General features: G+C 43.1%; 1 protein-coding gene across 4 annotated transcripts in view; it reads right to left on the bottom strand.

The window, feature by feature from the left end:
* Positions 1-13,049, bottom strand: part of hdac4 (histone deacetylase 4) — a 216,077-nt gene that overhangs the window by 26,258 nt on the left and 176,770 nt on the right. For all 4 annotated transcript variants that reach the window (XM_031805646.1, XM_031805647.1, XM_031805648.1 and 1 more), the window contains one exon: positions 3,826-3,944. In XM_031805646.1, coding sequence (XP_031661506.1) covers positions 3,826-3,944 — 119 coding nt within the window. The remainder of the gene's footprint in view (positions 1-3,825; positions 3,945-13,049) is intronic.

Here is a 13,049-nt window from a genome sequence, read left to right as displayed (position 1 = left end):
TCCACAATTTTGTTTCTGGTGTCCTTTGACAGCTCTTTGGTCTTGGCCATAGTGGAGTTTGGAGTGTGACTGTTTGAGGTTGTGGACAGGTGTCTTTTATACTGATAACAAGTTCAAACAGGTGCCATTAATACAGGTAACGAGTGGAGGACAGAGGAGCCTCTTAAAGAAGAAGTTACAGGTCTGTGAGAACCAGAAATCTTGCTTGTTTTGTAGGTGACCAAATACTTATTTTCCACCATAATTTGCAAATAAATTCATTAAAAAATCCTACAATGTGATTTTCTGGATTTTTTTTCTCTCATTTTGTCTGTCATAGTTGAAGTTAACCTATGATGAAAATTACAGGCCTCTCTCATCTTTTTAAGTGGTGGCTGCACAATTGGTGGCTGACTAAATACTTTTTTGCCCCACTGTATATGGGATCATCAGATCAGTATATTTTTTCTCTTTCACACTGTGGCTTGGTGATTATTGAGGACAGGAGACGGTTGGAAAGATTTGCCAAATACTGTGAGGAACTATTATCATTCGCAATGGATGTTTAAAAAAAACTGACTTTGTTGACTTACTGTGTGAGGTGAAGAAAAAACAACTGAGGAGCTCAGCTTAGTTTAAAAAAAAGTTTATTAAAATTACCTTTATTTAACTAGGCAAGTCAGATAAGAACAAATTCTTATTTTCAATGACTGCCTAGGAACAGTGGGTTAACTGCCTTGTTCTTGGGCAGAACAAGAGATTTTTACCTTGTCAGCTCAGGGGTTTGATCTTGCAAACATCTGGTTTTACTAGTCCAACGCTCTAACCACTAGGCTACCTGCCGCTCTGGCAGTGGTGGAAAGACAATCAGAATGAAGCACTTTCCTACATTTGCAAGGAGCACGCCAGGTACGTCTGTGTGTGTTCAGTTGCGCATACTCCCACAACGGCAGGGTAGCCTAGTGGTTAGAGCGTTGGACTAGTAACCGGAAGGCTGCAAGTTCAAACCCCCGAGCTGACAAGGTACAAATCTGTCGTTCTGTCCCTGAACAGGCAGTTAACCCACTGTTCCTAGGCCGTCATTGAAAATAAGAATTTGTTCTTAACTGACTTGCCTGGTTAACTAAAGGTAAAATAAAAAAATAAAAAACATTATCAGGACCCGAGAAACCTGACACATGTTCATTGATCACTAGACATCAGATTCGACCTGCTTGCTTACAGCTGCACTAGGGTCGGACAGCATTCCTGTGTAGATTAAGACACTGTGGAGCCAGCGCGTAATATGGTTCGGAAACGTACCTCAATCCAGGGATGAGAAATGCATTGTACTCCGAATTGTCCCATTATCCCAACTGTTACACCGAGAAGATTGAACGACTATTAGTTTTTCTGGGAAACTGTTCTTTTCATCCTCATGCTAGCTAGCAGTAGCCACAGCAGCCATTATGGAATGGAAAGTCACGTTGAACAACAAAGGAGCTGATTGGCTGACATTCCAAAATGGCTGCGTTGGCTACTGCTAGCTAGCATGAAGACGAAAAGGGCAGTTTTCTGGGAAAACTAGCATTATTTCAATCTTCTAAATGGAGCAGTGTGGATAAAGGTTCAATTTGGAGTACATTGGCATATCCCCTCCCTGCAGTGAGGTACGTTTTCCGACCAATGTCTAATGCCGGCTCCATGGTGTCTTAATCTAACCATAATCTAACCATGTTCAGACCCCAGTGCAGCTCAGTGTAAACAAGCGTTAACGGTAGGGGAGGTATCTTCTGGCAAATTGCTCACATGGAGCACTACAAACAAAACACAATGAAACAAATGTACAAAACTCGTAAATTAGGGTTATGAAACAAACCCCAAATTGTTTCTCACAAGTGTCGCAAGTTGTGAATGCTACAAACAACGTTTCCATTCCGAGAAAGAGAACGGGATATTTATGTAAATAATACATGCATTAACAGAAATGTATGTAACCAAATTACGGGAAATAATGGTACATTTATTACTGGTGATATATGTAATGGGGAATTGAGAAAAAATAAACAATTAAAGGGCAAACAATTCACACAATTAAACAGTGAATGCGCAATAATTGGTGGGACACAGCTGAGCGCATTCTGGAGAGAGAAGCACCATATCTTCTCCACATACCCCTCCCCTTCTTCTATCTATCTATTTCTCATCTCACCAGAGAAATCATCAGAGTGAGCAAAACAGCGCCCCTCTGTCTTACTATATGTAGCCAATGTATCTGATGCTGTCTGGCCAAAAAGAGTATGACATGCCATACCCATTTGTGACTTGTTTCAGGAAACCAGAGGTATGTCTCGGGTCACTACTTCACAGGAGAGCCATTTGAACAAACTTTTTTTTTTTAAACAAAATGCGTTTTTTTGTCAGAAATGTCTTCTGGAAAATGTTTATTTTCATGTGCCTTAATAACAAACTTGTATGCCATCTGCAAATACAAATAAAATTGTTAAATTACGAGCCTAGTTGGTTTGGCCACAGAAAAAGTCAGCAATCTTCCCACTAGCCATGATTCGCTGAAATAATGAGTGGGCTGGACATGCCGAGAGATGAGTTCAGATTGGTCTGCCATATAGCACACCATATAGTCTTTTTGAGCTGGTCAGTATGTGTAGGTAATCCTGTCTAACACGTTTAAAAATATATATATTGTGTAGAAGAAATTCTCTCCAATTTCTGGAGGACTGAGTTTTGAAATCAGTGAAATTAGAGTATGATAGCTAAGGAGATGGAGAAAACACATATTTCCTGATTATATCTTCAAACTAAGTCCAACCATGGCATACGTGTCAGGGAGAAAAGTCCATCCATGATGTATATGCTGATCTAGGATCAGTTATGTAATTTACGGGAAAATATTATATTGACAGGGAGGACTTGAACCTAGATGAGCACTCCTACTCTGAGATGCTTTGTGAGTATAAGCCCTACTGGTGACCAGTGATGATCATTGCAATTATCTTCTTTCCTTTATTTGAATTATTTCCTTGTTTTTTCTATACTATTTATACATTTCTTTGGGCATTTTATAAATAAAATGCATTTCTTAAAATGAAAGGGTTGTGTGTGATTTGCTTTTGTGAGACAAAGACTAAGTGTGGTTGATGAAAATATAATACTAGTGCACACCGCAGAGTGGTCCATTGAACTCACTAGCATCAGCCACAGCAATGCTAATAGCTAGCCTAGAAGTAACACACTGCTACACACTGCAGAAGTAGCAGGCCCTCTCAGATCAGCCCAGCAAGAGGAATCTGATTTTAACTGATTTAAACTGTCATCTGTCAGAACGGCACATACGCATGCTGGCCAGCCACAATGTTTTATAAGTCTGAGTTTTTTAAAAGTGTGGTTGCAAGACACTCCCTCCTCATGGCCAGAACTAGTGTTCCTGCTTAACTCTGTTTACCATTTTACCACTTAGCATGGGCTGAAACACCACATCAATGCAGCCTTTCTTTTAAGGGAGATATGATCTTTAGAACATATCTGAGTGCTGCCTTTAGACTGATAGGCAGAAGGAATGCTGGTTAGGAGAGGTAACTGGGCCAATACTAAAAAATACAGTCTCCTTGCTCACCGATCTGTAAGTGATTGTAAAAGTGAAGGTATGTTTCCACTGTATTGCTTTCAGTAATCCAACCTGGTCAGATCAGTAATTACCTCAAGGAAGGAAAAAAAGAAGGATGTATTTTGAATGTATTGAAAAAGGCCATTTGTTTATGGTAGGGCAGCATCGTGGCTGGATACGTTTCATTCATAAGCAGTGGATTGGTGGAGAGAAAAAGAGGGGAAAGGAAGGAAGCCACTTACATTTGGCTGTTAGCTTGTACCCTCCCAGGGGTGATGCGTGGCCGTCCACAGCATCGAATCCTGAAGACACCAGAACCACGTCAGGAGAAAACTCATTGGCGATGGGCATCACCACCGTCCTGTGAAGGGAGAGAGAAAAAAAAGGGAGTGGGAAAGAGAGCGAGAATGAGCCCGTTAATGCCACCATCCCCTGTAGTGACTCACCTAAACATACGTATTGAGAGACACCACCTAGAGCAAGGATCATCAACTAGATTCAGCCCCGGGCCAATTTTTTCTTGTGTGGATTGTCAGGAGGCCAGAACATAATTACAAGTCATTTGTAGACTGCAACAGACCGTTTCAAACCTTGCTTACATTTGTATATGATCACATACACTGAGCGTACAAAACATTAAGGACACCTGCTCTTTCCATAACATTGACAGACTCTGGTGAATCCAGAGCATTGGGCATGTAACTGAAAGCTTGCTGGTTCGAATCTTAGAGCCAACAAGGTGAAAAAAAGTCTGTTGATGTGCCCTCGAGCAAGGCACTAATTGTTCCTCTAAGTTGATTGGATAAGAGAGTCTGCTACATGACTTAAATATAGCCAATGAACCACTTACAGTGCAATGTACCTGCTCATTTAGCAGCCACTTTCATTCAGACAGTCAGTGAACAACACATAACAGTACATAACCTCCTATACATGAATCAAAGCCACATATCTGGTTTTGAGAACCACAAGCTCCAAAAAACTGAGCCATAGAAACCCCGAACGACACAGTGAGAGAAAGGAAGAACTCAGGTCACATGTCAGGGGAGCAGTAAAAGTGAATGGGAGGAATTGAATACACAATGATACTGTAGTTCTGAGGGGACGATACGTCGTTGGTCTGTGTTGATGGCTCTGTGGGTGTGCAGAGTGAGACCTTAGAATCCACCCTCTCTCCCACAGCTGGTGGAAGGAAAATAGATAGATAGTGAATTCAGTGCTTTGGTCGTACTCATCAAGCTTTTCATTGAACCACATACGTGCATTGTGCATGTAATTGCGCTCATAATGCGTTATACACGGCTGAGGCATATCAAGTGATCAATCCTTTCCTCTGTATCACGACTGTTGTTAAACATGCTCTTTCCAGGTGTAGAAATACAATTTGGTTAAGTCGAATTTCTCTTTTGTGCTGTGGTTGTGTAGCTGCCACCGGGTTTATCTGGGATAGAAACAGCGTCGTATAGCTGTTCCTTTTACTGATAGGCTGTCAATATTGTGTAGGTGAAGTTGCAAAAGGAATCTGCCTGTGATGTGTCAGTGTTGTGAAGTTGTCTGCGACAGTGACAGCATTGTGTAGACGTTTGTAATCATACTGTTTATTCGCTGTGGGACTTCTCTGATTGACAGCATGAATAGCTCTTCCAGTGTAGCTGTACACTGCCTGCTTTTTGGGGCCGGCAGTATTTGGGTAGGCAGGGTTTTGGTGCGACTGAGAGGTGGCTCAGGGCCGTGTTGTAGTAACCCTCTACTTTGCTGACCTCAAGAACATGGCGCTTGTCTCCTGGCTGCGGGCGTGGCGGGTGAGCGGGTAGCATGCCCAAAGCTCCTGAGCCCGCTTTCCTTCCATTCCGCTATCGCCGCCACAATTATAGGCCTCCACTGAGCAAACCACGCCCCCCCTCCCACACACACACACACACACACACACAGCTGTCTGCAGTGGCGGCCTTCCCCCAAGAGAGAGAGGAGGTATTTTTAGGAGGCTCGGTACCTCAGACAGCTGAGATACACAGAGGAGAGTGTGCGTCACTGACTGTGTCAGCATGCCTCTGGCACTTGGGTGAAGAGAATGGGTAAGAGCTCCCGAGTGGCGTAGCGGTCTAAGGCACTGCATCGCTAGAGGGGTCACTACAGACCCTGGTTTGATTCCAGGCTGTATCACAAATAGCCGTGATTGGGAGTCCCATAGTGCAGAGCACAATTGGCCCAGCGTCGTCTGGGTTAGGATTTGGCCGGGGTAGGCCGTCATTGTAGATAAGAATTTGTTCTTAACTGACTTGCCTAGTTAAATAAAGGTAAAATAAATAAAAAGTGACAGAGCGAGGAGGTGAAGGACATAATGAATGAGACCGGATGAGTAGAGAATGGAAGCATACCTTGGTGGTAGAAATACATGTAAAGAGATGCAACGAGAAAGCAGTACTGTTATGGAAGTATTTGTTCAGCTGCTTTAAAGCGCACACACACACACACACACACACACACACACACACACACACACACACACACACACACACACACACACACACACACACACACACACACACACACACACGTCAAGCCTCAATCAAAAACTGCACGCATCATCAACCCCCCCCCACAACCCCTCTCTAAAACAGACGACAACCTTGGGAAAGCCACAGCGATCCATTAGAGAGCCAGTGTGAGTGGAAACAAGTTTTTTTTTATAGGCCTGCTATGGAGTGAATCAGTGGATATCTATGTGGTAGATGAAAAAGGCTTGGTTAATAAGGCTAGCGGATAACGAGTTTTAACAAGATTTACGACGCCATCTTAGCTACGGGACATCCTGGGTTTGTAGGGTGGGATCCAAAAACCTTCCTGCCTCCATCAGCTAGTTCCTGCCTGTAAAGTGTCGTCGCTGAGGTGTGCTTTCGATGTCGAGGGAAAATTTATACTGTTCTGCTCTGCCATGGCACGCAGTCGCACCGAATGTGTTTGTTCAGATTAAAGGCGCAATATGTAGCTTTGTGTGCCTTTTAACCAAATTCACATAAAAATGTGAGGTACTGTATACATCCGTCCTTCTCATTGAAAGTCAGATAAGCGGTAGATCTGTTCTATGTGTACTATTTCTACATTTTGTTTTTGCGTCTTTTTACCTTTGGTTTAGATGGTACAATGATTTTCTATACTTTACATTGCTTGTTTTGTCGCAAACTGAAATTAGGGGAACATTTCAGAATTTTGGCAACTAGGTAATGCAGAGCGATTTCTACACATTGTGCCTTTAAATACAAATAAAGTTTAATAAAAAGTACTTACAACATGTTTCTGTATTACCTGTTGCACATTTAGTTCCTCAATGCATGGACCTTGGTTGGATTGTGTGCATGTGTGTCTGTGTATTGCTGTGAGAAAGTGTGTGTGTGTGTGTATCCCGGGGGAGCATGCTTGGGAGGACCTGCTAAGCCTCAGGGTTGAACACCTCTTTCTCCTGAGACAGTCAGGCCTAACATAAATCCCCCTGACCCACTGTAATATCCTCATCACACGCCAACACACACACTCAGACTCTCTCTCTCTCACACAAACACACGTATAGGTACCACGTAGACACACCCACCCGCGCATTGACTCGCTACCGGTACCCCCTGTATATAGCCTCGCTATTCTTATGTAAATTCCTTGTGTTACTTTTTGATTTAATAGTTTTTTAAAAATTACTTTAGTTTATTTAGTAAATATTTTATTAACTCTATTTCTTGAACTGCATGGTTGGTTAAGGGCTTGTAAAGCCTTTCACGGTAAGGTCTACACCTGTCGTATTCGCCGCATATGACAAATACAATTTGATTTAATTTGTAATTCATCCTCTCTAGCATTTCTGCGAAGATAACACCGCCACCTCTGTGACTACTCAATGCGCTCGACCTATAAAGCTCCCCGAACCCACCGGAACCCTGAAGATCAGTTCCGCAGGTAGTCGCCCAACACGTCAACTTTCCCATAGAGGTGGCTCTGGAGTCTGCTATTCCTTCTCCTCTGATCTTTACTGGGGCATTCCTGTAGCTATTGGATTTTTCACCGATATGAGAAGACGAGATGAGCCACGTCTCTCTCTCTCTCTTTCATCTGCACTGTTTTCTTTACCTTTTTCCCAGTGAGGTTGTGGGCTTAGAGTTTGGGAGAGAATAGACTAGACGGAGGTGGGAGATTTGGTCAGAGTGCTGCCGTAGATTAACACCTTTTGGGGGATTGAGTCTTTGTGTAGGGGACTTTGTTCACAAATAGTTCACCCAAGTTCTCAAAATGGCATCCATTCTCTCATTGCGCTGAGTGATAAGATATGCAGACGCACTAACACTCAAACACAAGCGCGCGCACACACACCTCTTTCAGAATGGAGGCAGCTTTTCCCTCAGTGGCATTGACAAGAAACAGGGAAATCTACCTCTCTAGGAACTCTTTCCATCTTCCACTCCTCCTTTTCATCCCTTGTGTGTGTGTGTGTGTGTGTTTTCATGTGAACTGCTCAACAGCAAATGAGGAGGAAGAGGATATAGCTTGACTGGACACACATGACTTCAGTTTACAATCGCTAATTAGCAATAACTCATGTACAGATTCCCCCTGCGATGGACTGAGACCGATTGCGGGAGCTTAGAAGTAGAACCGTCGACTGCCGAAAAGAGATCCATCCTCACCGTCCGGCCTAATCCACCCAGGAGGGGCACGCCAAGACCGGCTAGGGTAGTAAAATAGACCCCCCCCCCCCCCTGGATACAATACCTCCCAAACCTACTAACCAACAAAGGGTTAACGCTAGCCATGCCTACATGTTAGGCTCAAAGGCTTTTCCGACCGTTCACAAAAAAGCATGGGAGAGCAGGCAAAGAGGCAGGGTAGAAAACACATACACAGACAGACACACACACACACACACACTTCAAAGCCTTGTCATCTGGCGTTGCGGAGAGCTGGTTTGAATTAAGCTCAATTCTCCTCTCTGTTTCCAAGTTCATGGTGAGAGAGGGAGCGAGAGGGAGAAAGAGACGGTGCTTCTGGTTTTCATTAGGGACCATTTTCTTATCTTTTTTTCTCTCTCTTTCTGGAGTCTGGCTTGATCCCCTGCAAATGCAACGTGGCACTGGCTGTGAAGAAATTAGAAGATGACGCCCGCGAGGCAGGCATCCTCTTACACAGAGAGAGAGAGAGAACAAGAGAGAGAAGAAGGGAGAGAATATGCTGCTTACAAAACAAGAGACAAAATAAGGAGTGAGATGGGGAGGATGTGTGCGTGTGTGTGTATGGTTTGTGTGTGTGTGCGCGCGCGTGTGTGTGTGTGAGAGAGAGTAAGTGTGTATGTGTCTGTGTTTGAGAGAGAGAGAGAGAGAGAAAGACATAGAAAGAGACAGAGGGAGAGCGGATATATGGACTGTTGGGCTATGCTGGCCTTATTCCTCTGGGTTCTGTTAATCAGAGAGGCCGAGGAGAGACTCTCACTTCCGCACTGTGGAATTGAAAAGCGCCAGGGGCCAGCTTAGTGACATAAGGGGAAGACCCACGTACGCCTTCTCTTAGTTCAATTCAAGAATATTTATTGACATGGAATGTGTAAGAATTGACATTGCCAAAGAAAACATATCAAATCAATTACCCTCTCTCCCGATCTACTTGTGTAGATCTCATGGATTTGGATAGGTGTAAGCAATATGGTGGAATTTCCACCTAGCCTATCAGAGGTTGAGGTGAAGCTAGGATGTAAAGTTAAGGTTGTATCAATAACTTACAGTATCTCATAAAGGTCATGAACTTTGCTCGCTGTCAGCCTTTCAGGTCATTGCTAGAGGACTATATAACCGAATCAACTTTTAGAATATCTGCCGTGGCTGAAAATCTACCTTTTCACATTACGTTTTCTGTTGTTGTGGGGAAGGGGAATTAACAAAGAGGCAACTCGAATTAACTCTAAAGGCTTTTATTAGACTACATTTACAAGCAGTGAGAAAAAAAAAAGAATGCTGCGAGTAGTATCAGATCCTGACAAATAGGTTCCGGAATGAAACGGTCCAAAACTGAGAGGTGCCGGATCCTGTTCCAGCAGGATCAAATTAAGCACTGGTTATACTGCTATAGAGAAAAACAGCCAATGGATGCCAAGATACATGAGGCATGACAACAACGTGAGGAGCGACAACATACGGTTTTCTGGCCTGAACTACTACAGTGTCACAGAGTATCAACAAACAAGCTGTCTAACCCTTTCCAAACAGTTGGTCTTGCAGTTCTATCACTTGCAGCATCAACATAATGGGGCAGGATGGTTACTAACAATTCATTGTCAGAATCTTAAGAAGTTTCCAAATGTAGCTTCCAAAAGATCCACTTTACACTGAGCCAACACGGGTAGGACGGAAAACATTTTGGCACCAGTACGCTGTAGCTTCCCAATTCCTTTACCAGAAAGACTGGTGTTGGGTGACACTGACTTCTATAAATGTAAGGGGGAGCTACTCTTCTTGCTCGGTTGAGAAACAACAACAAAGGATAGATTTGAGCAACGCATAACATTTTGCCTTGCTTTAAATGGCTCTACAACAACAAAAGAGACACGACCTGACGATGGGCTACAGGTGATGCAGATGGTAGGGACACAGCGCTTGAGGGTTTTTCACGTGTTGCATATACTGTATAATAATATGTCGTAGGTACATATGCACCTTAATATGTATCATGTTCCACATCTCAAATGCTGTGTAAATCCATATGGCATATATGATATTGTGGATTGTACAGCACGTGCTCCATCTGCCTTGGATGTGAGAGGGCCAGTTTGGGGTTAGGTGAGGAGCAGGGTTACAGTTGAAGTCGGAAGTTTACGTACACTTAGGTCATTAAAACTCGTTTTTAAACCACTCCACAAATTTCTTGTTAACAAACTATAGTTTTGGCAAGTTGATTAGGACATCTACTTTGTGCATGACACAAGTAATTTTTCCAACAATTGTTTGCAGGCAGATTATTTCAGTTATAATTCACTGTTTCAGTGGGTCACAATTCCAGTGGGTCAGAAGTTTACATACACTAAGTTGACTGTTCCTTTAAACAGCTTGGAAAATTCCAGAAAATTATGTCATGGCTGTAGAATCTTCTGATAGGCTAATCATTTGGGCCATTTGAGTTTCAGTGTACCTGTGGATGTATTTCAAGGTCTTCCTTCAAACTCAGTGCCTCTTTGCTTGACATCATGGGAAAATCGAAAGAAATCAGCTAAGACCTCAGAAAAAAACTTGTAGACCTCCACAAGTATGGTTCATCCTTGGGAGCAATTTCCAAATGCCTGAAGGTACCACGTTCATCTGTACAAACAATAGTACGCAAGTATAAACACCATGGGACCATGTAGTCGTCATACCGCTCAGGAAGGAGACGCGTTCTGTCTCCTAGAGATGAACGTACTTTGGTGCGAAAAGTGCAATTCAATCCCAGAACAACAGCAACGGACCTTGTGAAGATGCTGGAGGAAACAGGTACAAAAGTATCTATACCCACAGTAAAACGAGTCCTATATCGACATAACCTATATAAGGCCACTCAGCAAGGAAGAAGCCATTGCTCCAAAACTGCCATAAAAAAGCCAGACTAAAGTATGCAACTGTACATGGGGACAAAGATCGTAGTTTTGAAGAAATGTCCTCTGGTCTGATGAAACAAAAATAGAACTGTTTGGCCATAATGACCATCGTTATGTTTGGAGGAAAAAGGGGGAGGCTTGCAAGCCGAAGAACACCATCCCAACCGTGAAGCACAGGGGTGGAAGCATCATGTTGTGGGGGTGCTTTGCTGCAAGAGGGACTGGTGCACTTCACAAAATAGATGGCATCATGAGGGAATAAAATTATGTGGATATATTGAAGCAACATCTCAAGACATCAGTCAGGAATTTAAAGCATGGTCGCAAATGGGTCTTCCAAATGGACAATTACCCAAAGCATACAAGTTGTGGCAAAATGGCTTAAGGACAACGAAGTCAAGGTATTGGAGTGGCCATCACAAAGCCCGGACCTTAATCCCATAGAAAATTTGTGGGAAGAACTGAAAAAGCGTTTGCGAGCAAGGAGGCCTACAAATCTGACTCAGTTACATCAGCTCTGTCAGGAGGAATGGGCCAAAATTCACGCAACTTATTGTGGGAAGCTTGTGGAAGGCTTCCTGAAACGTTTCACCCAAGTTCAACAATTTAAAGGCAATGCTACCAAATACTAATTGAGCGTATGTAAACTTCTGACCCACTGGGAATGTGATGAAAGAAATAAAAGCTGAAATAAATAATTCTCTCCTACTACTATTCTGACATTTCACATTCTTAAAATAAAGTGGTGATCCTAACTGACCTAAGACAGGGAATTTTTACTAGGATTAAATGTCAGGAATTGTGAAAAACGGAGTTTAAATCTATTTGGCTAAGGTGTATGTAAACTTCCGACTTCAACTGTATGTGGAGATTGAGATCTGGGGTACATTAGGGGGGCACGGTATCCTGGTTATCATAGCATAGTGTGCAGCCAGCCATTGAGTGAGTGAGTGAGTGAGTGAGTGAGTGAGTGAGTGAGTGAGTGAGAGTGAGTGAGTGAGAGTGAGAGTGGCTTGATGTGTGTCTACTGGTACCGGCAGCTCACACAGCTCATCTTCAAAGTGGGGCGTCACGAATTGCACTCTGCCCTGCATCCCACCATATGTCTGTGTTTGTGAGTGTATGCATGCATTCATTGGTGGGTGGGTGAGTGTGTGTATGCACACATTGGTGCCTGTGAGCATGCGTGCATGAGTTTCGAGTGGTGTTTGTGTTTTCTTGTGTGTTTGTGTTGTGTATCTATATGTGCTTGCTCGCATTATGTGTGTGTACAGTGTGAGTGTGTAGGTGGGTTATAAATAGCCCCAGACAGCGGACCTAATGGAGTTCAGCCATGGCATCAGCCTGCTTGGCAGATAAAAGAGGCCGCCACAAAGCCTTGCCTCGGCCGTGCACTACAACACATCATACTTCATGTTTCATGGCCTCTCAGCCATATAGAACCCACTTACTGTTATTTTTGGACGGGAGCTTTTCACACAGTCATGGTGAACCATGTCCTTTTTCCCCCAGATTAAATTCTCTCAGTACTTCTGCTCTGGATGAGATGTAATGTTGATGTAGTGTATCATGTGAATAGATATTACTGTAAAATAGACAATGTGTGGACAATATGTACCCTTTTGGGACTATTTATTTGGTTCCTTTGTACAGGGCAAATTAATCAAGTGCACCTGAAGCGTATGGAATAATTTGACATATGTATTTGACTGAGATTTGACTCCAAATTATGGTTGTATTTACAAACGTGGTTGTATTTGTGAACATCACTTGTATTTTTGGCAGGGATATTTGACATAATTTGCCCAATCCGTTTTCGCAGTCCTTTAGTTTTTGTTTTCTTCTCTCTAAAAATAATCTACTGTT

Source organism: Oncorhynchus kisutch, linkage group LG26, assembly GCF_002021735.2.
Source record: "Oncorhynchus kisutch isolate 150728-3 linkage group LG26, Okis_V2, whole genome shotgun sequence".
Classification (NCBI taxonomy): Eukaryota; Metazoa; Chordata; class Actinopteri; order Salmoniformes; family Salmonidae; genus Oncorhynchus; species Oncorhynchus kisutch.
This window is presented reverse-complemented; position numbering and strand designations above follow the sequence as displayed.